The sequence below is a fragment of the Bombyx mori genome, chromosome 1 (genome assembly GCF_030269925.1).
Source record: "Bombyx mori chromosome 1, ASM3026992v2".
Classification (NCBI taxonomy): domain Eukaryota; kingdom Metazoa; phylum Arthropoda; class Insecta; order Lepidoptera; family Bombycidae; genus Bombyx; species Bombyx mori.
Window position 1 is genome coordinate 13,713,194 of NC_085107.1, and position 26,018 is coordinate 13,739,211.

At 37.3% G+C, this 26,018-nt stretch overlaps 1 protein-coding gene across 4 annotated transcripts in view; it reads left to right on the forward strand.

Moving 5' to 3' along the window:
• LOC101739761 (pleckstrin homology domain-containing family G member 5) overlaps window positions 1-26,018 on the forward strand; it is a 79,017-nt gene that overhangs the window by 11,182 nt on the left and 41,817 nt on the right. For 3 of the 4 annotated variants that reach the window (XM_038012196.2, XM_038012189.2, XM_038012186.2), the window contains exons 3-4: window positions 6,461-6,572; window positions 13,490-13,751. In XM_038012196.2, the coding sequence (XP_037868124.1) occupies window positions 6,461-6,572; window positions 13,490-13,751 (374 nt within the window). Of the gene's footprint in view, window positions 1-6,460; window positions 6,573-13,489; window positions 13,752-19,664; window positions 20,110-26,018 lie in introns of those variants that run through there. The other variant, XM_062669789.1, reaches the window with a different exon arrangement.

The following is a 26,018-nucleotide window of genomic DNA, read 5'->3' on the forward strand; positions in this document are numbered from 1 at the left end:
GCTACAACTTGCTTCGATGACCTATCTAATGTCGAGGTGATGTGTGACGTTAAGATGTCTATGGCTTCAGCGGTATCCTGAGGAGACGGGGTAGAGTCCGGGCTCAACGGGAGCAATGGTGGATCAGATTCAGCCAAGCTGATGCCCAGCGTGTGCCAATCCACCACAGTCCTCGTGACGGGAACGGAATCGGGAGCGCGACCGAGCTTCATAACGACGGGACGATGGTCTGAATCTAACTCTGAAACTACTTCGATCGAGTGTAAGCGCAGAGTTACGTTTTTTAATAACGCTATGTCGAGTATATCCGGGCGATGCGCGATATTTAGCGGGTAGTGAGTCGGGGTTAGCGGAGCGACGATATCGAAGGCGAGATCATCGACTAACGCGTCAAGCCGCCTGCCATTCGGTGTTGTGGTGTGTGAGTTCCACCTGACGTGTTTACAATTTAGGTCGCCCGCCAGAATGACAGAGCTTCCCATGCCGAGCAGCGCCTCGATATCACTGCTTAGAACGATCTTATCCGGTGGAAGATAAACGGACGCGATAACGATCGGCGCGTGTCCAGTCAGTGAGATTCGGCATACTGATGCTTCGATGTTAGAAAGCGCGGGGGGGTCGAGTGGGACGCAGTGCAGGGCTCGTCTATAGTAAATGACGGTACCACCACCACGAGCAGTGAGCCTGTCGTTCCTAACCATGTTATAGTTCGCGATTTTAGGGTCGCGGCGCGCGGGCTTAAGCAGGGTCTCCTGCACCAAAAAGATGTCAATTTGATGGTCACGCAAAAAATCACAAACCTGATCACGTTGATTTGCGAGACCGTAAGCGTTAAAAAATCCTATCGTTACGGATAGGGGCTTTATTCTACTTATGTACGCCATTGATTACCGGCGGAGCGAGGGGAGGACGTACGTATTTAACGACGCGTATACGTCAGCGTATTCTTGCACAACGGCGATGAAGTGTTGTGCAGTGGAGGCGGCGCGAATGGCGTCACCCAAAGCATTAACACGCTCAAAGTTGATCGACTGAAAAAAGTCGATCGCTAGAGCGAGATTGTCGGACGCGGTTGGAGTGCTGGTCGCGGGGGAGGAACGAATCACGGGGGAGGGACGTATCGCGGGGACGGGACGAATCGCGGGGGAGGGAGCTACAGCCGTGTTCGTGTACGGCAACGGTTTAGCCCAGGCCGAGCCGCTGGGCACCGGCGCCGGCACGAAGGCAGGCTTAGCCTTCGGCACAGAGGGTGCCGTGGCTTTGATGTCAGGGCCGGAAGCTCGGAGGCGGTTTTGACGCGCGACGCGGCGATTTATTTTAGGGGCTCGGGGGCATCCACGGTAATTCGCGGGGTGACCCTGTGTTCGGCACAGGACGCAGCTAGGTGGTTCTGTCGCGGTTTTTTGATCGCGAGTGCAAAGAGTCGTGGCGTGATCGTCCAAACACTTGACGCATCGAGGGCGCGCGTGACAATTACGGGAAGAATGCCCGTACAACTGACAATTGTGGCACTGGCTCGGAGTGCCTTTTTTATGAGGGGTTTCCACGGTGATTCCGGAAAGCCTACAGACAGTTCGGACGTTAAAGATTTTCTTACCCTCGGGGGTAGACTGGAGGGCGACGAGAACCATATTATATGGCTCCCTCCCGCGTCCTGTGTGCATGCGGTGCACAGAGTTTACGGGTAGGCCTTGTTCGAGTAGGTCGGCCTTTACGAGCTCGGCATCTAACTCCTTGGGGATGCCACGTATGACTGCACGGAGCTCACGCTCCTCCTGGAGCGTATACGTATGATAACTTATACGCTCCTTTCGGAGGTAGCTTGAGAGGGCCCTATGGTCGTCGGGTGTTGCTACTTTTATCTGTATCCCGTTCGCGAGGTTACGGGCACTGACAAAATTTATGTTTTTGGCCTTAAGGGCCAGGGAGATACGGTCCCAAGCAGCCTTCTCTTGAAGAATCAACGGAGGAGGGGCCTGATTTCTCGTTTGTGCCACCGGGCGCGGCGACGGCGTGGCACGGGGACAGGGAGCGACAGGGGTCGGAGGGCGGTCTTTCGAAGTGTACCGGATAAGGCAATTTATGTACTCTAAATAAAGCGAAGCCCACGTGAAATTATAGTAATAAGCAATAAAAAAAAAGTAGTAATAAAGGAAATATAACTGAACAGCCTTTGGATTTTTCGGCGAAAGCCAAATGTATGATAATAGATTGAAGTTGCATCGTAAATACCATGTAATACGACGTACGGGGTCCAAGTCAACGCTAATCGTCACATTGTACGTATGTAGGTAGGTAAGTCTCATGCGTCTCTGGAAGCAAGTCGTATCTAGGCCGAAGCTTTTTTTTTTGCTTACCTATCTGCCAGTAGCCTTGAGGGGCTATTCTGGCTTCACCCTGACCGGAGACCGATGTATTCTTGGCGGTCCTCGTACATTAGGGTCGCATAGTGCACATTTAAAAATAAAACTCAATTGCCACATGTACGACGGAGCGTCACTTAAAAAGGGCTCGATTAATTTAGCTCATTTCTTTTCAGCTGTGTTCATAATTGTCAGAACATGATTTCTATTAAAGAATTGTATGAAGCAATTTTTTTTAATAATTCACAATAGGCACAAAGAATCGTGACCTAGTTTCAATTGTGAATAATAGATGTTAAGCTTATAAACTATTTATGTTTTTCGTTTACTTTGTGTACCAGTTTATATAAGGTTCTTACTCCCGGTGTATGCGAAATTATATTATGGTAAAATATTCTACTTTATGTTGAAGTATGCGCTTTGCGAATTTGCATTGAACGTTAGTGTTTAGTAAATTTTCGCTTCATCGTCTATTTGCTAGACCTGACATCGAAAACAAATATCCTCTGTCAATAGACAGCTCTGGCTCGGTTTCTAGGCTGTGCGTCAATATCGGTATTAGTAATATGAATATCTCGATGTCATAGAATGTCTATGATTTCTATCAATAGCTCACACCCGGCCCCTCCTAATTCACGCCGTTGTATTTATTAAACATAGACCGTACCTTGTTCTATATTTTTCCGGATCCAAACTTATAGTCTAGAAATTGAATGCCCAAAGAAAAGACTACCCACGAATTAGTTTATAAGCGATTGTTGACGAAGTAAATCAATCTTTGTAAATGTATTTTTTTATTGTAATAAATTATTTTATATTTGTTCAATCAATACTTGATTTGGCCCTCTATCGGTTAATTTAAACGTAAAAGGCTTTTCCCTTCCGTGGGAACGAGCAGATGTAATTCAAATGGCGCTGATCATTTTGTTTCAGAGGCAAAAATTATAAGAAAAAAAAAAACTATACTCGAATTCAGACAGACTGATTTTTAAGAAGGTATTTCCGACCTTTTTTGATGGATTTTTGTTATATTATTAGCACATTATGCTGCCCAGTGAAATAGTCCTGCATTCGAACTTCAAAGTTAGAACAACAGTTATGAAGATATAGAAAACAATCGAAACATCGACTTCAGACTTGTATGCGTGGCCTCCGATAAACACTTAAGACCATTCGTGGCGTAACGGCAATAAAAAAACCCGCACTTTGGCGAATTTCTTATTTTTTATATTACGAAATGTAATTTTTTACAATATGTTTTACAATATGTTTACAATATGTTATTGCTTTTGCGAAGACGAGATGAGTGAAAAAATCGACGAGAATGACGAGTGAAAATATTGAAAAAAATCTTTCGTTTGGATAATGAAAGCCTTCGTAAAATCACGTTCTTATATTTGCACTAACAATACAAGTAACTAACCATTCACATTTGTATTGCAACGACAGAATAAACCACATCTAATTCTTGAACAACGTGGAAGCGGATTTGGTCGGGAACTTACTAAGTTTCCTTTAAGCTTTTCGCATTGTGGAGCCAAGCTTCGTGTGTAAGTCGTATTCTTAAGCTAGCATTGCGATTTGTTTAATTCTAGAAACTTTTTTGAATCCTATTAAAATCCGTGTTACATTGCTTATCACTAGAGATTCGATGTAATTTTTGTATGTTGCATTTTTCGCGCACGTCGTACGCTCAGCGTATTTATTGATAAAAATAGTTATTTAATCTTTTGCGAATTGAAACTAACTTCTTAATGTTCCTTATGATTATTAAAAAGTTTAATTGTTAACGATATTTCTGAATGTAATAAGAAAAGAGCTTACTTTTTTTATTAGGTCCTTAGAAACCCTTCCATACCATTAACAATTTTAGTATACGTTAAATGGTTTTCTTTTCGTAAGCATTATTTAATAAAACTATAACCATTATGTTACATAGTTGGAACCTTCAGCTTAAAAAACGTGATTATACATATATATTGCCTTTATTTTTTAAAACAATCACGCCACGTTAACTGGTCCCGTGCTAAGTTCGTAAAGAACTTGTGTTACAGGTACCAGATAACGAAAATAAATGTAAGATTTTTATTAGACACGTACATATATTTAATATACATCCATAACCCTGAAAAAGACATTTTATCTTTATCATACAAATATCTTCTCTTGGCGGGATTCGAACTCGCGACTCTCTTGTGTAGTGACCATGTCACTTACCACTACACCAGACGGCCGTTATATATTGATTTTGATTTGCAAATGATTGCTCCTCAGCAAAGCTACATATGTACTGTTTTATAACTTTAAAATATTACTAAATTGAATTTCACACCGCTCTGAATTACGATATGGAAGTACCGCTTCTAAAATTGAATACTACCTAAAAGTTAATGAAGAATATTAATTAGATTATCTCTGCACCACCCTATGGTCGACTGGAAGAGAATGCCCATGGCATTAAGTCCGCCTGTGTACAAGTTTTGTTTTGTGCATAAAGTATAAATAAATAAATAAATAAATAAATTAAGCCTAAATGCTTTTCATTTCAAAAATTCGTGAATTTGGAATCTACTCATCAAGTGAAGGTAGCTGCCACTCTGTCCCGTCTTTTGAAACCGTTGAAAAAAAGTCTATTTTAGTTTTATTTTACATTGCGTGCTTAATATACCTTTTTCTTCTCAGTCTTTCACTCATTGTTGACGATCGTGGCTCTTCTGTAGTCTTCTCATTGTTTTTCTCTACCTATCTTATCCTTTGCCCGGTTCCACCAGAGCTTGACCAACATTTCCAGTTGCTACGTTATCTAGTCAGACAACCGCTTTAAGCTTCAGCATCTAGGCCCTTTGCTTTCAATTTTGCCGGTAACAAAGAGCCTCATCAAACTAAGAGGGCTCCAGCGGGCTATGCGAATGTTGCAGGATACGATATAGACATACGGTTTACAGCCGCCTATAATTGGCACTCTTCCCTTAGAATTAATGCATTTATTCTAAACGCCGTCCAGGGAATTTTAAGCAATCGGCATCATCACCACATTTTAAAAGCGTCTATTCGATCTCGATCAGAATCTTTCGGATTAAAATATATTAGTAAATATATTTTTTGATAGCGTTTCTTCTATACTAGTAGTATTATAAAGAGGAAAGATTTGTTTGTTTGTTTGTATTGAATAGGCTCCGAAACTACTGAACCGATTTGAAAAATTCTTTCACTGTTTGGAAGCTACACTATTCCCGAGTAACTTATTTGTTGAAAAATATTAGGGCTCCTTATTAAAACTCCAATAATGTAACCCAAGGTGTAAAAAAATTACCTAAAATATTATTTACATCGGGTGCCCTGCGAAAACTATTGATGATAGAATAAAATAATGTACTACGACTTTGTATAACACATTATTATTTACAAAAAGTGTAGCGACAGCATATGTCTAACTATTATAGTTATGCCGCAATAAGTGTTCTTTTGAAAACTTTGTTAGACCCGAGCGGAGCCGGAGCGGGCCGCTAGTTATTAATATAGAGGTTCTTCATTCCGAAAACCTATTTTCCTCTGCAGTAACAATGCTCTTATTCTTTTACTTTTGAGTCAATAACGGTTGACGTATTTAAAATATATCTGCACATACCTTTGGAGATTACACCAGCAAAACTCATTGTACATTTGTAGCACTTGAAAAGAGCTAAGAAGTGGATAGGATTATGCCCAAACGCAGATCAAGACGCAAAATTTACTTTTAATTTATAATAAGTACTTTGTGATGTTTTAATAAATAGCAAATCAAAATAATTTAACATAAATCAACTCACACAGTAGAACAAATCTTCCAATGCGCTTGAAGGAGGCACAGTTCCCAAGATACTGGCTACGTTACCTAGTTGGACAGCCAGACTCACCCTCTGCGCAAAGTACCAGCCAGCCTTAGCATCACGTGTAATCTCCTTCAAGCGTTTGGAGATTTCTGATAAAAAATTCTTTGCTTCAGGGCCCCAAGGGCCCATCGTCTCAACCGCGAAAGGCAAAAAAGAAAAAGGAGACCCCAAATTTATAATAAGTTATTTGTACCGAACGTTATAAGCTCTATTCTTTTCTTTCAGGTTTAAATGAAGCCTGCCTGCAAGAAGCTTTATTGAACCGCGCTATTTCTATGAGCTCTGGCCTCGACTCAGCCCACGGACAAGGGCGACGGAAAGCCTCCAAATCCAATCGGTTAGTTTTAATTTAAGCTGCGGATCGATAATTATTTTTGTACGAGACTCGCAAAATATTGACTGCTTATATATATAGCTCGTCGGCCTACAAGAGCAATAAAAAAAACCCGAAGACATCAATGGATATAAACGTGAATGATAAATATGATAAACTCACTCTCAACACCACTTTGAGAATTAAGTTTGTAATAATGCTTTGCCAACCGAAACTCGTGAAGGCTGTATGATAGAAATATGCGGGATAGTCGGCTTCACAATGTCACAGTATTGATGAAGCGAAACATTTTTAGCCTCGTTGTGATTTACAGCTCGGTGAAATGAAAAAGCGGACTAAAAGAGATAAACATAAATAGGATTTAGACAGCCAGGTAATATGGAGGCAGAATACTTTGAAATGTTTCACTTGTACCGCGGATGCATTACACCTAGTTTCTTGCATCTTTATGAATATGCGTTGGATATTTTGGAAATACATGCTTAATCTAAGACCTGAACCACGAAATACATTATGACAACGCACCTTTAACGCCTCCCAAGTTTTTTAAAGAAATTTTCGTATAAGTTTTGTTATTGTAACAGAAAACTACAGAATACAGAATGCAGCTTTTAATTTATTTTTATACGTAAATTTCAAAATATGCCTCGAATATAGGCTACGGTTAAGTAATTGCTCGTGTTATATAGAAAGGGATCTGTCTTATCTTTTGAGGTGAGAGGCAGTGAGTGGGGTCTCTCAACGGAAAATTCAAGTGCACTCGATTTTTTTCACACTTTTCATTACATAAAAAAATTAGCTATCAAAAAATTTTCAAGACACGTTCTGTAGTCGCTATGCTTCCCTGGAATTTGTTGTGCTGATTTAATACCATCGACTAACATAAAAATATATGTATGCATAAGATATTGTATGCAAGAGAATGAGCTATAATATTTCTGAAGGTTTCACTTCTACTGTGCTTGAATTCTATGTACGTTTTATTTTGAAATTGAATTGAATTGAACACATCGTTATCGTACTTACTTCGGTTTTATTTATTTATTTATTTATTTAAGGATCACCGACAGGGTTTACAGTAAAACATAAAATAACATTGACATGTATAGAGCAATTGACAACTGCAACTCTAATTAGAGGCAATCACAGCTAGATTTTTCTAGATTTTGCTAGATGTAGATAAGTATAGTTAGCACAATGTCTAAATTAACGCATAACATATCTCAGTCGCCTGTGCGACCACGAATACTCTAAAGTTTAAAGTACTCGAAGCGTTGGAAATAATATAATGACAGTCGAAATAAACCAGAGAAGTAGTTTTAATCATATAATCATCACGAACAATACTTATTATGAGTGTAACAATACGTGAAATAGTAGATAAGAGCGGTATCTTCCAGGTGAGGAAGCTCTGGTATTTGGTTAAACATTCTATCTCGCCATTAAAGTTAGGATGTTTTATTATCTCGTGCGCTACACTATGTCTGTTACTTTTGTTTTTATTTTGTTCTATCTTTGAACAAGCAAATCAATTTATTTAAACTTGAAAATAACTTGTTTTTAAAGTAAAATTAGTGCATTGAAGAGTAATGATGTCAAACCATTGGCATTGAAGAATTGCTTACTCGGAATCTAAATGAATAAAACATGTTTCGAACGCTTTACGTGGGTGCAAGCGACTCGAGACATCGACATGTTCAGCCATCTGTAATTAAATCGCACTTGATTTTGCAAAGTAACTTGTTATATTATAATTAACAAAGTGAAATCAGTTTCGGACGAATAAGTACTAGTTTAAAAATAAACAATTTATCTATATATTAATACGTAAAGCAAAAACTTTGTATCCCTTTTTACGAAAATTGCGCGGACGGAGGAGTATGAAATTTTGCACACTTATAGAGAATATAGAGAAGAAGTGCACAATGCTAATATTTTTTCAAAATAATGCATAAAAGATACATTAAATTAATAAAGAAAACATTACACACCTACATACCATGTATTTGACGCACACACGCATGCATACTATTTATTGTCAAACTTTTGTTCTTGGCGTCTGTTGTCAAATTGAGAATAGATTAAATATTGTTGTTAATATTTTTACAGTGTAGGCTTGGCGAAATTTGTGATTATAGAAGTATAAAATACAATCATAATAGTGTACAAACTTACAATTCCAATTAATTATAGTCGAATTTCGATTACTGCGACACCACTAGTTTATTTAATTACCGGATCCAGTGGCTTGGGCAAGGCGACGATGGTCACTTGATGTCTGTGTCTGACTGTCTTCAGCCGTCAAGCGCCTCTTAATCACACGCAAATTCGAAACTCCCAGCACACATAGTAGTTTGTTCATTAGCTACATAATGACCAATGGCCAGTCAGTCACGAGAGATGATTGATTGTATATTGGAAAAATATGTCAAGTTGTCGTTTTATTTTATTTATTTCGATGCGATGATCCTAAATTGAGAGAGTATGTTTATTGTACATCTTCTTCTATATCGTTCCCTCACTACTGAGGATCGCGACCACATGCGACGTACTTCCAATGTGCTCGATCATGGGTGGCATGGACTGCACGGTACAGACTACCACCAAGTGCTTGTCTTGCTAGATCTGACCATCTAGCTGGTGTTCTGCCCACGGCGCGCTTGCCCTCTATGTGACCCGTAATGATGAGCTTCTCTAATTCATGTCTGGGAGACCGCATGATGTGTCCGAAGAAGCTCATAACACGTTCCCGGCAGATGGAAGAGAGCCTTTTTCGGATGTCTAGCTGCCTTAGAATAGACTCGTTTGTTCTCGTGGCAGTCCACGGTATTTGTAGCATAAGAGCCATTAATAATACGAAAAAACGAGATTGTTTTTGCCAAGTTTTTAAAGAAAATGACACAATTATATCGCAATACATTTTAACTAACTAGTAATAATGACATATTCTAATAAAATATATATTTATTGCTAACATGGGTGAACGACCTTACAGCCCATCTGAAGTTAAGTGATGACTGGAGTCCATAGACATCAGCAACGTAAATGCCGCATCACCCACCTTGAGACATGAATTCTTTATCTCAGTTTTTCAGTACAATGGCGGCCCCTTCAAGCCGAAAGGAATCATAATCGTTGCGGGTACGATTTTTATTACACGATGTATTTCTTCGCCGTGGAAGTCATTCGTGAACATTTATTTGTTAAATACTTATTTCCCTGGAAAAATGGGTACCTGACTGTGGTGTTCGAACACTGGTACAGTAGCATCGCATAAGTACAAATGTAAGGCGCCTTACCCTGCAGGTAACGACGACAGAATGGCAGCGAAGCTTTTTAAAATCCACTTTTGCAGATTCCAATATTTTTTCTATTTAAATATATTTTTTACTAGTTTGGTTAATAGACGTTTGACGATCGAACTAGCTATAGTAATCACATGTCGACCGACACAAACGACCTTTCAAACAAATCAAACTCCATAGAACGGTCACGCTTGTTTTTCTTGTTGTGTGCTCTAAATTAATAAAAACAGAGAGTTCCTGGGAAAGCTGTAACAAAAATAAAAAATAAAAAAAAATGTTGCAAAGCTCGCTCTCAACGTTGCAAACATAAATAGGGATACTTCCCATGTTTGATTTTTTAAGTAATTTTATACGCAACAAAAACAAATCATTAAAAGAAACCTTTTTATAGACGCAACTAAACTGGGAACTTTTCGATACTGATACTTCGATACTGGGAACATAATATTGCCATTCCCTCGCAGGTCTGTTATATTATTGGGGTGACTTCATGGAACATCATCCGCACTCTTCAACCTACAAAACCATTAGGTTCATAGTATTCAAACTGCTTTCAATTTAGTCAAGCATAACCATTGATAGACAAAAAACGTTAGTCGACATCCTTAATCGTAGATAGTCACAGTAAAATAAAGTTCGATCTAAAATTCGAGAGGTAAGAGACTGAAATCCAAGTAGTCGTGATCGAGTTACTTGTGGCACTTGAAGTTTGTCTAGAAGTTTAGCCAGAACTACGAATCTGTCAAGATAGGAAACATCGTCCTACCCATGTCTGACAGCAACAAATAATGCGTTCCGTTTTGAAAGTACGATAAACTGCGGTAAAAATTGATCCGCACTTGTAAGAACCAGGATCCTTTTTTTTTCTTAACCCTGGGGAATCCATTTACGGATACCCAGTCGAGGGGGGTAACGGATCGGACTAAGCCCCATCAAGCTCCACCACACCGGCTACACCAAACCTACGGTACCGCAGTGCGCGCCAAAAGTCCACCTTCGCCGGTACCCGTTCTGATGATACGACAGGATTTCATCTCTGGGAATATCCCGAAGGACGTCGTCTCGGGAGACACCGCCTCACTACCAGACCGCCAGTCGAGTACCATACGCCCACGCACGCAGCATCCGACAGCCCCTTGTAGCGTGCTGCGTTTTGTAGTCGTCGTGCCCTAAGGGATAAGACTCCCGGTGCATTCGTAACAAGCGATAGAACGATGTTCGAATACCGTAGGCGAGTGCCAATTTTCCTAACAAAATACGTACATACCAAATGTTTACAGCTGACTTCCACGGTGAACAAATACCTAACAGCGTGTAATACAAATCAAATTTGCAAAATTATAATTTGCGCAATTTCTTGTAGGAGGGCGTCGTGTGAGTCCGCACAGGTAGGTACCACCGCCTTGCCTATTTCTGCCGTGAAGCAGTAATGGATTTCGGTTTGAAGGGTGGGCATAGCCGTTGTACTGTTACAACTGAGACTTTAGAACTCTTGTCTCAAGATGACTGGCGGCATTTACGTTGTAGTTGTCTATGGAGAAACACTTTACAACAGGTGGGCCTTGAACTCGTCCAACCACCTAAGCAATAAATAAGAAAACTATTAGGATCTCATTCATCCAAATATGTCAATCAAAAGTTGGTTTCCATGCATAATATAGCTCATTGTGAAACATTCAAATCATATCAATCAATGGGCCCCGCTAGCCATCAATGTGTTTTCCACCAGTGTCTACATGATCTACTCCAAATGTGTGCCGTGAGTGAAAAGCAGATGTAATACAAATTTTACCGTGTTTGGCAAATAATAACTAAAACACCATAGATAAATCAAATTGGCATTATAATTATGCCATATTCAAAATAAGCTATTTAAATATATTATACTGACAGAAAAATCGCAAATAGGTTTTGATTTTGGAAAAATAAATTTTGAGAAATCATTTAGCCTCGGTAATTGCAGTCACTTGTCAAAAAAGAAAGTCGAAAAACAAAATTATTATCTGAATGAAATATTAAGGACACGTGCCCGCTTAATCTTTTCGGAATATACTAGTTGCGTTGCATTGCTTGGTTTACATTAACAAAACAAAAAAATCGCAATCTGTATTTCAAGTAACCACTGAAAATTATACTTAATACATCCAACTGCGACCCAAAGCGGCCGAACCGTCCTATGTTTCCCATGTCACGTTACAACCGTAACTCTCTTATTTTGTATATGAATGTTACTCTCGTGGAGGGGAATCAAGAACATTTACCACAAAATTATCATACCTGCTGGGAAGACGTTTTCAATAGACCGTTCATTCCTTTATACCACTGCCCGGAATGAAAGGTTTTATTATTATAAAAAGGTCAACAATTATATTCGTCTCAGTCAAATTTCGTTATTTTTTACATGCTATTGATAATTGATTTCACTTTTGTATTCAAGGCACGTGTAAGGACTTAAGAATGATAATTGAAAAGGGCTATTTTCTGAATGAATGCATTTCTATTTTGTGTGTGGGTAGTAAGGATTGTACGAGTACCGTCCCAATTGTGTGTGTGGCTGCTCCCAGCTCTTCGCCCAACCATTTTTTCCCCGGGTTGCTGATAGCATAGGGATTAAGGAATCATTAATTCGAAGTTTAAAGCCGAAGAGTTCGCGAGCAGCTGTGTTGTCAGCCTCCACGAATTGCACTATGCCTGTATGTATGCCTTCGTCTATCCTTCAGACTGAAACCGACCAATACTTTTAGACAGAAATAGATAGGACGGTGGTACCCGATTCAGTCTGTCACTGTGGCCTATTGCCAGTAAATTAGGGAAGGGCGGCAAGAAGAGTTCGGATAGGAAAAGGTAATTGCGAAGAAGATGATAGAAATACGGATGGCAGTAGTTACAAAGTTTATTAGATAAAACATTAGATTTTATTGAACTATAGATTTCGTTTAGATGGAAAAAATAATAGATTAGTTAGAAAATTAATCACTCAGTCTCTCTGAATCGAAATACTTGAAAATAATCCGTTAGGTATAGCAAAGATACAAGTAAAACTTAACATATACAGTAAAGACAGTCGTTAAAAACCACCCGCATCGAACGACTTCTTACACCTCGCGCGTCTTCTGACTTTTCAATGCATTGAATTATGTGCAACTAAAAAACTATCAACATAAATTTTGTATGGTCGATCGACTATCGAATTCGATAGGTCAAAAACCTTGCACTCTTGTATTTGTATATGTTTATAGCGGCAGCAACTACATATGGACCGTTACAGTGAAAATAAAAAGGTTATGTTATGCTTACTGGTAGGTAGGTAGGCTTTTACTGGTGGTAGGACCTCTTGTGAGTCCGCACGGGTAGGTACCACCACCCTGCCTATTTCTGCCGTGAAGCAGTAATGCGTTTCGGTTTGAAGGGTGGGGCAGCCGTTATAACTATATTGAGAACTTAGAACATATCTCAAGGTGGGTGGCGCCTTTACGTTGTAGTTGTCTACAGGCTCCAGTGACCACTTAACACCAGGTGGTCTGTGAGCTCCTCCACCCATCTAAGCAATAAAAAAAAAAGGTAAGGTTATGTTTACTGGTAGCTGTACTTAAGAATTCGTATGTCTTTCTACAGAGTAACCTGGTTAGCGAGCGAAGGATTAACAAACTACTTCAGACGTGTTATACAAGATGAAAAAACCAGGCAGATGCAAGTATGTCATTCGTATCAAGATTTTTCGACGATACCCGAGAATAATCTTTATGGACCAAAAGTGGATTCCAAGGGCAGAAGACTTTCGTACCAGCGAGCCGTGTCAGGAGAAGATCCGGTACCTCCTTCAAGGTACCAAGACTCCAGTTTGAGAAGAAAAGCTTTGATACCGGAAAATTTAGAGGTATGACTTTTTTGTGGCCCTTCTCCCAAAGCGTCACTTCACTGCTTCCATTCGTTAAAAGACCATCATCGTATCGTTTTATAGACTCATTAATTTTTAAAGTAATAAAAAAAAACTAATCAAAAAATATTATTTTATTTTAAAATTGTGATAGATTACAGCACTAAACCAATTATCTTAAAGCATTGTTTATTTTAAAATGTCTTTAAATTTTTAACTCTTTTAACTAGAATAACAATTATATAGAATGTTCTCGAAAAAAACAATCTACAATTTCAATACGTTCGCACAAAAGGTATTGTTCTATGAATTACGGTCTTTCGCATTAACGCATTAACAATTTTTACTTACTATATACTTTGATGTGTTAAAATCAAGAAATCTCAGAGATATACAGTGCAGCTACAATCAACAATTTTCTATTAGATTAAATAAAATTTATAATTTCGCGACTCAAATTACTTAATTACAAAAATTCAATGATGATTTTTCCATTCTGATATATTAATACGTGAAGCAAAAACTTTGTATCCCCTTTTACGAAAATTGCGCGGACGGAGGAGTATGAAATTTTCCACACTAATAGAGAATATAGAGAAGAAGTGCACAATGCTAATATTTTTTTTAAATAATGCATAAAAGATACATTAAATCAATAAAGAAAACATTACACACACTACATACCATGTATTTGACGCACACACGCATGCATACTATTAATTGTCAAACTTTTGTTCTTGACGTCTGTGGTCAAATTGGGAATAGATTAAAATTAAAAATTGTTTGTCTTTATTAATATTTTTTCTAGTGTAGCCTTGGCGAAATTTGTGATTATAGAAGTATAAAATACAATCATAATAGTGTACAAACTTATTATACAATTCCAATTAATTATAGTCGAATTTCGACTACTGCGGGACCTCTAGTTCTGATAAATTTATAATAGTTTCATTTTTTACAAAACAATATTATTTCATTGTGACAATAATATGTTTTACTTTTTACTAACAATGATTTAACACTCTCACTGAGTAATGTAGATTAACAAACAGCAAAGGTTTTCGATTTCCATTATTGACGATGTCCGTGAACTGAAATTCTAGAAATTGATGGTGGCCATTTAATCGTTTCCCTCCCAAACTTTGTAGCTACGAGGAATTTCGAAAGTATTCGAGACGATATTTTATGAAATTTTCAATAACGTTAAGTCACCTTGTGACAACTGGCGTAAAGTTCCGTGTCTTTAGAGGTTTTTAGCTGTAATTGTTATTAGCAGCATAAACAGCATGACATTTCTTAACTTTTTATTTTATTGCTTAGGTGTGTGGACGAACTCACAGCCCACCTGGTGTTAAGTGGTTACTGGAGCCCATAGACATCTACAACGTAAATGCGCCACCCACCTTGAGATATAAGTTCTAAGGTCTCAATATAGTTACAACGGCTGCCCCACCCTTCAAACCGAAACGCATTACTGCTTCACGGCAGAAATAGCCAGGGTGGTGGTACCTACCCGCGCGGACTCACAAGAGATCCTACCACCAGTAATTACGCAAATTTTAATTTTGTGGGTTTAATTTTTATTACACGATGTTATTCCTTCACCGTGGGAGTCAAACGTGAATATTTGTTGACTACGTATTTCATTAGAAAAATTGGTACCCGCCTGGGATTCGAACACCGGTGCATCGCTCGACACGAATGCACCGGACGTCTTTATCCTTTAGACCACGACGACTTAAATTCATTTAGTGTATGCATTTCTGCTTCACTACCGTAGCTATGAAGGTTTATTCGAGTACCTATCTACTTCGAGCGTAGAATTCAGATGTAATCACTGAGTTGACTCCGCCGTTCACTGGGATCTCGAGCAGAATAAACCGAGTTAACTTGCAAACTCTGTCCAAATCGTTCTGTTGAACAATTAATAAGAAAAATATAATTTTTAAATTAAATATAAACTGAAGCAGCTTGAGTCATATAATTTTTCGTGTACCTACAGCATTAGTTTTATACTAAGTAAGGGAAAAACAAATGGACTGAAGAAAACAAGACTTAATTTTTTACAGTTACAAAAATCTTCACACATATAGGTATATCACATCTGCATACCTACGTAAGGAATCAAATAACTGCAACGTTCTCATATTTTTGTCAATCAATCTAAAAAAAATTCTACTCTCGATCCCTCGTACATCTTATGTAGCCTGAACTTTTGTGAAATTCTCTGTAATAAAAAGCAAATCCATCCCTAGTGTCGCTTTACTAGTCGACAATTATTAACAGAGACATGCGAAAAATAAATAATAATCGCCTACTAAATTCAGTGAAGTAAAATTTATTGTTTAATCGATTCTACAATCTTTTGATTCGGAAATGCACTCAGTAACGAGTTAACAAACTTAAATGTACATCCAATTGTAAACGTAGCGTATTATTATGATCAGGATCAATGCTTATTCATTTAAAACTAATTATCTTTTTTATTGTAAATATGTATTAAACGTGTATCAATCTATATATTAATACGTGAAGCAAAAACTTTGTATCCCTTTTTACGAAAATTACGCGGACGGGGGAGTATCCAATTTTCCACACTTATAGAGAATATAGAGAAGAAGTGCACAATGCTAATATTTTTTTAAAATAATGCATAAAATATACATTAAATCAATAAAGAAAACATTACACACACTACATACCATGTATTTGACGCACACACGCCTGCATACTATTTATTGTCAAACTTTTGTTCTTGACGCCTGTTGTCAAATTGAGAATAGATTAAATATTGTTTGTCTTTGTTAATATTTTTTATAGTGTAGTCTTGGCGAAATTTGTGATTATAGAAGTAAAACATACAATCATAATAGTGTAAAAACTTACAATTCCAATTAATTATAGTCGAATTTCGACTAGTGCGGGACCTCTAGTACATTTTAATTTATAATAGTTAAAATTGCTTTATGGCGGCATATGTGTTATCTTTTTTTTAGGATTCAACCTCTAGTCTGTATTATTGGGTCAATTCTCTAATATTATATATTCTAAAAATGATTTCATCATTATTAGAAATGTTCATTTTGAAACTTATCGAGATTTTTATAGAATTTTTTTTAAACGAACCTGAAGAATGTTACTTATTAGCGTGATTCGCTATGTGAATAATGAATAAACTATTAAATATCATGATTGCGGTCTAGTCTTATCTAATCTAAGTCTAAGGAACATGACGCTGAAGCTCAAGCAAAAAGATCTAGTCTCAATGTCGGCTGCTCGTATTAAAAGATAACTCAGTGCGTCAACAAACCTTTGAAAATATCCCGGATACTAACAGGTTTCGAAAATTAATGACTACGGTAAACATATCTCACTAACCTTTCAAATGAAGCAATGTCTTTTTTCGGTAGCATCGGTTCAAATAGAAAGTATTTTGTTATAAGCAGTATCAAACTTTTAATTTATTACTTTTTGTTTAAATAGCCCTTTTTTTTAACGCTGGGGAATCCATTTACGGATACCCGGCGAGGGGGTAATATATATATATATATAAATATATATAAATTGAATAGTTATATTAGGTTATATTATATAATATTATATTATATTAGGTTTAAATAGCCCTGAAAAACAAATACGCATGATCGACGCAATCAAACCATTCACATTTTTAAACCGAAAAATAAATCAATTGATTTCCTCTCGAAATATACGAATGGTTAATATCCTGAAATACACATATGTAGTATACTTACAACGCAAATCTGCTAGCTCCATCGTATACAATAAAATAAATCCATTCGTTACAAGTGGCCACTCGTCAGCGCACCCTTCAATACTGAAAAGTTCGCGTCGTGCAATTGAAAAAGCCCGGTTTCATCAACTGCTTTGTGCAAAATTGTAATGAAAAATTAAAACTATGAAGACGGAAGACGATCGAAAATAAATATATTTTTTTTTGTATAGACTTACGAACGCGCTAACGAACCACCATGTATTAAGTTGTTATCGAAGCCTATAGAATGCGGTCACCTTAGCCTGACTACCTTCCACGCAGGATCTTCTCAGTGGGTCGTGATTCCGATCCGCTAGTAGATTCATTCGCGAAACAGGTACTCTTGAGTTTTTAGGTCTCCTTTGGAGGCGCTCGGGTAGATGTAAGACCACCCCTCCTGACTGACCCCTTGCTCGCCCATCTGGCCTGGTGAAGCTGGAAAGACCTTCGGGCCACAAGTAATCCCTAAATCGTAAAAAAAAACTTGAAGTACGTATTATATCTATACTAATATTATAAAGAGGAAAGATTTGTTTGTTTGTTTGTTTCGAATAGGCTCCGAAACTACTGGACCGATTTGAAAAAATCTTTTTCCATTAGAAGCCGACATTGTCCCTGATGAACATAGGCTACTTTTTTAAATTTTTTTTTATATTTTTTTGTTTGTTTCATGTGTGTTTAAATTTTTCCGAAGCGAAGCGAGGGCGGGTCGCTAGTTAGCTAATATGAATAAAAATGTTCGTACTGATTCTATATTATTAAGATTTTAATAGAAGTCATTGATGATGCAGTGTGAATATCGTTCCCCACCCAAGACTGGGTTAGAAGTAAGGCTTCAGTATCAACATATTGTAGATTTGATTCAGAAAGGCACCTGCGCAACCTTGAACCGTACCGCCCTTGTTTAAAATAACAACCTAGAGAATCGGCAAGACACATTATTAAATCAACCATATTATTATTATTATATTATCATATGTACGACGTTGAATGATAATGTGTATATACATATGTACGCTGTGTTTGTTTTGTATAGATAGATATTATTTTATTATTATTAGTATTTTTCTTTCAAAGACGAATGCACCTACCACAGGACTCGTCACCATCCGTGATTTACTGGTGAAGAACGGCTTAAGCATTAAGTCCGCCACTGAATTGAAAAGTAGAGACAGAGAGGGAGAGAAAGTTAATACACTTTATTGCACACCAAAACACAATTTACGTTCAAAAAACAGTCAAAAAGCGGATACATTTGTACAATAGGCGGTCTTATCGCTAAAAGCGATCTTTTCCAGACAACCGTTTCATTTACAGAAATTCTGGAAAATATAAAAATATAGCAGGTATTTTGCGGTGTACTAAAGACAATTAATTATTATAGAAAATATATATATACAATAAACAGATATATACCGTTTACATATAATATAAAATATATAACTAAATGATTTATATACCAAAAAGTACATAAAGTTGAACAAATAAATAACATTTAATTACAAGCATTCATTTAATTAATTTGCTTACTGGTGGTAGGGCGTATTGCGAACTCTTACGGGTGGGTGCGATCTTTCCTAATACTTTCTGGAAACAATCATCGGTTCCGGTAAGAAGACTGGAATAAAAAAAATCCTTAGTGCATATGGTGTTATTTTATCAACAATCTTTTCTTTTATTAGTGTACCAGCTCAACAATTTTCCTTTCTGTTTTGACGTCAAATCGAAGTTTGTTTATGTTGTAATCGCGTGTTGCACGCACACCATCTGTACTTCCAATCTTTTATTACAAACGCCCTATCTTAGTTTAAAAAAAGACGAGATTAATTCATAATAATATGCACTGATTAATTTCTCTCTCGATTATGGTTCGTCTCCTGATTTTGCATAGTTAAGTAAGTACATATACCGGTAAAGGTTCGAACACATTTTTTTTTTTAAATTTGAAGTTGGCATTATATTTTCCTTAAAAGCGTTATGTATCTCATCATATTCGTATAGTTTTTTAGTATAATAATAGTTTAATTAATCTTTATCGAAAAAGGAAAATTAAAGGCGTCTCGAAGTTACCGTATAGGTTCTGTGTAGAGAAACAGAGGGGGCTGCGACAGGGTTGCCCATTGCGCATGTGTAGCCAAAAGAATAAAAACCGCGGGTCCAAGGAAAGCGCCATCAGTACCCGATCGTCGTCAGCCCTCGGAATCGCCTGAGCCCTGGCTCTTCGCCCGAGTCGAGACCTCTACGTACTGATCATAAGTTCCGCCGCGACATTCAACTTTACAAGAAAGTAACTTTAACGTCAGTTTCGTTATTTATTCGGATATAAAAAAAAACGATTTATTATAGATTAAAGTTTCGCGTTTTTCACGTTTTATCTTTTTCTTTTTTTTCTTTTTTTTTCGTTATTTTGGAATAACTTGTTCGGAATGCGTCTTATGGAGTCTGTCTAATTTTACTTATTTAAAATGTAGTTGTTTTCCGTTAATTTACTAGTGTTAATTTGTAATGGGCTATATCTGGTGTCACCCGCGTCGGTATACCCCTTAGTTCCAGTCCCGTAATCTGCACATCATTCTTCTTCAGGTAAGATCTTCTTTCGATTTGATATTGATTTTATTTTATCGTAATAATATTTTATGTTGCTATTTTAATTTCTATTATTTATGTGGTTAACTATTATTTTCTTTCCTATTGCGCGTATGTGCCCAATTTAAGCATGTCCAGGCGTTTTACTATATAAGTGTAAAATTTGCAAGAGCTATATAAGTGTAAAATTACGCCGCGCGTTTTTACTGAATTTTTTTATTGCTGAAAATTTCCATGTTCAATGTAAAAAGCGAAATGAAAATCACAATTTCATTGCAATAAAATCAAAATTGAAATATGTGATCTGAGCGATTTTATGTTTTAATTTCAATTTGGAATTAAGTATAAAAAATATTTTTTAATTAGTAGCTTTCAAACTTCGTTCGACATAAATTGTTTTACTTGCTGATTTTTCAAATGCAGTTAAATAAGTCTCAAAAGTATAAAATTATTTTAAAACGGCTCATACACAAGATTTGCGCTTAAAAAAAAGTTTGAAAGGGGCAGATTAAACTCGAATTATTTATTCTAGCTTATTTAGAAAATTCGTAATTCTTTTTGTTCCTAAGCTGCTATACAAGCTTGCGAAAAGCTATTCATTTTTTCATTGACCTACCTGGTGTTGAGTGATACTCTAACCCATAAATATCACAACATCAATATCACCACGAAGTCGACATCTCATCGGTATTGTACGAGTATCCTACCCTCCGCAAAACATAGTTGCTTAACTAAGACAATATAGTAATAATACTACCTACAGAAATCATATAGTATGGCAATAATAATACCTTTGTCGTCTCACACGACTGATAAAAAATGTAATATTAATTTTTTTTATCTAATATTTAAAAAAAAAGGACATGCCTGCTGAGTTTCTTGCTAATTCTTCTCAGGACGGAGGCTGGTTCTTGTGAATTGGCGGTAGTTCTTTTGACGTTCAACAAGTATGTACTTTCATTTATGTTGAATAAATTTTTTTTGATTTCATTTGATTTGATTTGAAATTTCTGTTGACTGACTGTGCTTTATAACATGTCCTTGTTAAAACGGGACTTGAGGAGCATCCTTAGCGATGTGGTTGCAGTCCTGCTTTCGCTGAGGTCCATGAGCGACGGCCTTCTCTCACCCTGAGGGCCTATCTATAAATAAAGGCAAGAAACAAATTAATAAATCTCAGAAACCTAAATTTCAAAAAATCAATCGGAAAGATTAAATTTCCAAAATATAAACTTTAATCGTTGGCAGCCCATAAAACAGATATTTCTGTTGTTCTTTGAGACAAATCAGAGATCAAAATGATTAAATTATAATAATAAAAAATTGCTACAGATTAAACATTAAAATGATGGAAATTAAAACAACCAATTAAAGATTTTGTGACCTTTAGATTATACTAAATATATTTATCGGGGATAAAGTATTCGAAGTAAGCTCAAATTTACACAAAGAGATAGTAAATTTTGAATTATCCAAGGATCCTCAGAGAACAAGATAATTAATAACAAATAAATTTAAAGAACAATGGAAACGTACCAAATTTTTTTTATTAATGGGATTAATGTCAGACTGCACGAATATTTTATATTGCTTTTGTAGGCAGACGAGCATATGACCCACCTGATCGTAAGTGGTTACCGCCACCCATGGACATCAGCAATGCCAGGGGCAGAGCCGAGCCACTGCCTATAATACTCACGAAAATTAAGCAATTGGGAAATTCTTAACATTAGATGAGCAACAATAGCAGCTCTGCTATTGTTAATAATAAACAATTCATGAATGAATAATAATAATTAGTTAATTCATGACCAAATTATTTATAATTTCTTCATTTTTAAAAATACTTTGAAATTAAGCCGTAAAAAATTACATGTTAAATTTCACACCTGTTAATAAGGATTATTCAATTTAGTAGAAACATTATATAAATGGTCTAAACAAAAACAAAAATTATTAATAGGTACAATTATTAAAAAAAGATTAAGGTAAGGAATTTGTTAATAAATATGGCATTGAGAACACTTTTTAATTGGAAAATTCTACCAAACATTAACACAAGGACGCAATTAAAAGAAAATTAGCGACTTCTATGACCAATCGATTGTTATTAAGTAAATTGGGATTTTACAGAAAAGGATATTTAGCGGTACCAGAAACAAAGCTTTAATTTATTCATTTAATCTGGATTGTTTTTAACAAACAAGACCAATTTTAACCGGCACAAAATAATAATAGCGGATCTTTGGAGTATTTCCTATAATATGGGGAGACGTGCCCCTAAACTGCTTTTGTTTGCTGGGTAGATAAGAATGTTGTTGATTGAAATTATAAAAGTACGTTTTTTATTTTTATTAGAACCATTCTGGTTTATGTCAGAATTCTCCTACTCGATGATAGATGCTGATAAATTACTATCGGTTTTTATATCTGTAGCATACAAATTCGAATGCTGATCGAAACCCACGGCGACTTGAAGGGCTTGAATGATTCGTCAGTATAGTAGCCAATCTCTCGCTCGCTGGATCTGCTCAGCGGGTCGCGATTCCAATCCGTAGTAGATTCATTCGCGAAACAGCTGCCCTTGAGCACGTCCTTACGGATCCATCAGATCCAATAACTTTTGCATTAGACACCTTCAGCTCTAACACTATGAGCAGGCTTAGGGACCCCGGCAACCATACTCGTCGAACTCGACAAAGAGTTCGACGTGTAACCTAACCCATAAATCAGCTCGCTGAGTTTCTCGCCGGATCTTCTCAGCGGGTCGCGATTCCGATCCGGTAGTAGATTCATTCGCGAAGCAGCTGCTCTTGAGTAGTTAGGTCTCCTTCGGAGGCGCTCGGGCAGCTGTTAGCAAATCCCACCCCTCCTGGCTGAGCCTTTGCTCGCCCCTTCGGAGGCGCTCGGGCAGCAAATTCCACCCCTCCTGGCTGAGCTTTTGCTCGCCTACCTGCCCTGGTAAAACTGGAAAGGCCTCCTGGCCACTAGTAATCCTTCAATCATAAAAAAGTAGTCGGTAGTAGAAAAAACAACTGCTGTGTAGAGTAGACGAAGCGCGGGGACCACCTTCGAATACTTCGTTGAAAACACGATGCTTGCGTAATGTGAATCCGCCTACGTATTTGGGAGACACAAACTTTTCACCGTTTTCACCGTAGAAAAAGGGCTAAATGACGTTTAAATAAATAAATAAAAAAGATGTATGTCAAACTTTGTGCGGTGGTTGGGTAAAACAGACGCGTACCTGGCGCGGCTCCAAGTTTCTGCAAATAATTACCGCTTATACTTAAGAATTCTGTATGAAACCCACATTGAAAAATTATGAATGAATACTTAGTCTGGCCATAAATACTGTTACAATTAAAAATAAACAAAATATTACATTTGAATTTGGAATCTGTCATTTTTATATGATTGCTCATTGACTTTTCTCATTTTGGCGCCAATACATTGTACAATATTTTGCGATATTAAAATGGAGTGGTGTGATAAAGAGAACCGAATCGCTGTGATTGCATTACACAAAGTAGGTATGGAGCCAAATGCAGTTTTTAAAACTCTCCATACGCTTGGTATTAGTAAAATGTTTGTGTACCGGGCTATTAATAGGTGCAATGAGACCTCCTCTGTTTGTGACAGAAAAAGATCTGGCCGTCCACGTAGTGTTCGTACGAAAAAGGTGGTCAAAGCAGTAAGGGAAATAATTCGAAGAAACCCTGTTCGAAAGCAAAAGATTTTATCTCGGAAGATGAAGATAGCACCTAGAACCATGTCGCGTATTTTAAAAGATGACTTAGGACTTACAGCCTATAAGAGACGTACTGGTCATTTCTTAACTGATAATTTAAAAGAGAATAGGGTGGTAAAATCGAAACAACGATTGAAGCGGTACGCAAAGGGAGGTCATAGAAAATTTTTGTTTACGGATGAGAATTTTTTTACAATTGAGCAACATTTTAACAAACTTAATGACCGTATTTATGCTCAAAGCTCTAAGGAAGCTTCCCAATTAGTCGACAGATGCAACGTGGGCACTATCCGACTTCAGTGATGGTTTGGTGGGGTATTAGCTATGAAGGAGTGACTGAGCCATACTTTTGTGAAAAAGGTATTAAAACATCGGCACAAGTGTATGAAGATACCATTCTTGAGAAGGCAGTGAAGCCCCTTACCAACACCATGTTCAATAATCAAGAATGGTCCTTCCAGCAAGACTCGGCGCCAGGTCATAAAGCTCGGTCTACGCAGTCTTGCTTGGAAACGAACGTTTCGGACTTCATCAGAGCTGAAGACTGGCCGTTGTCTAGTCCCGATCTTAAGCCGCTGGATTATGATTTATGGTTAGTTTTAGAGAGTACGGCTTGCTCTAAACGCCATGATAATTTGGAGTCCCTAAAACAATCCGTACGATTGGCAGTGAACATTTTTCCCATGGAAAGAGTGCGTGCTTCTATTGATAACTGGCCTCAACGTTTAAAGGACTGTATTGCAGCCAATGGCGACCACTTCGAATAAGCTTTTTATACTTTAAATTGTTTTATATTTATGTATTAAACTAACACACTGTAAAAGTAATAAATGTTATTTGCAATAGATTTATTTTTATTTTTAATTGTAACAGTATTTATGGCCAGACTAAGTATAAGATGGTAAGTATAATTTACTGGAATGCAAACCGCGTTCTGTTATTAGTCCTGCAAACAAAATTATAGAGCTTCGTTCGATGTAAATAAATACAGCCATTATAGACTTAAGTTGTTAAGTCATTAGTCATTAATCGAAATCTCAATTACAATGGAACAATGGCTGCCCTATACTTCAAATCTGCGCACCGTTTCACGACTTAAATTTTACCATAATATGTCAAAAAAGTTGTGCAGATACCTGAATAGAGATTACTTAATGGAATCTTTTTTGTTAGTTTAATGAGCAGAATATTTCTCTTAATACGACCTTTTATTGAGTGGTTACCGGAATCCATGACCACCACAAAGTGCATAACGGCACCTATCTTGACTTAAGAAGTCAAAGTCGCACCATAGGTTCGTGTCAGAAATACGTAGTATGGAGGTGTAAATACATGTCGGTGATCAATATACCCTAATACCAGTAATTGACGATTGGGGATCGCAGTATGCTCATGTAACTTTCAGGGAATACAGCTGCCTGTACTGCGGTGAATACTTTAGTCAGTTTTTACGACACCCACAAGTAGGGATAAGTTGGTGCCAATCTAGGCTGACATCATATCATCAAAGGACTTGTCTAATGCTAAAATATCGGTCTGAGTAAAAAGGAAAGTATCGGTAAAACCAACGATGTTAAATCGTAGCAAAACTTGGCCAACGAGAATGCGCTACGAACAAAAATACCACACAGCACAAATATTGCTATGATTAGCAGTTGTTACATAGAAGGTTAAGAAATAGGAACACGACAGGCAGCCACCAGCGTGTCTGTAATCGGAGACGTTTGGTCTGATGGAAATGATTGAGTCTGACGACGCAATTTACCGCTTTGGCGGGTGTGGTAGAAACTATGCATCACGTGTTTAAAGAGTGTGATAGCCTGTTAAGAATAAGGGTAAAACTGGGGCAATAGTTACCTGGTTACCTGGACCAACAAGTTAGTAGGATCATAACTCCAAACGCTATTGCGGGACACCCACAAACGGTGTTTGGAGATAAAGATAAGTGATTGCCCAACCACTAGAACTTAAGCTATGGTTAAAAGTACAACAACAAGTCAAAGAAGAAACGATCCCAGAACGGAAATGTCAAAGAAGAAGAATCGAAGAAGTGCTTCTCTCTCAGGTCCTTGAGCGGAGAGAAAAGATAGAGAAGCATCTTAAAAATAAATAGCTGCGATCGTAAACAAGTACACAGCTTTTAGAACGTAGGAAA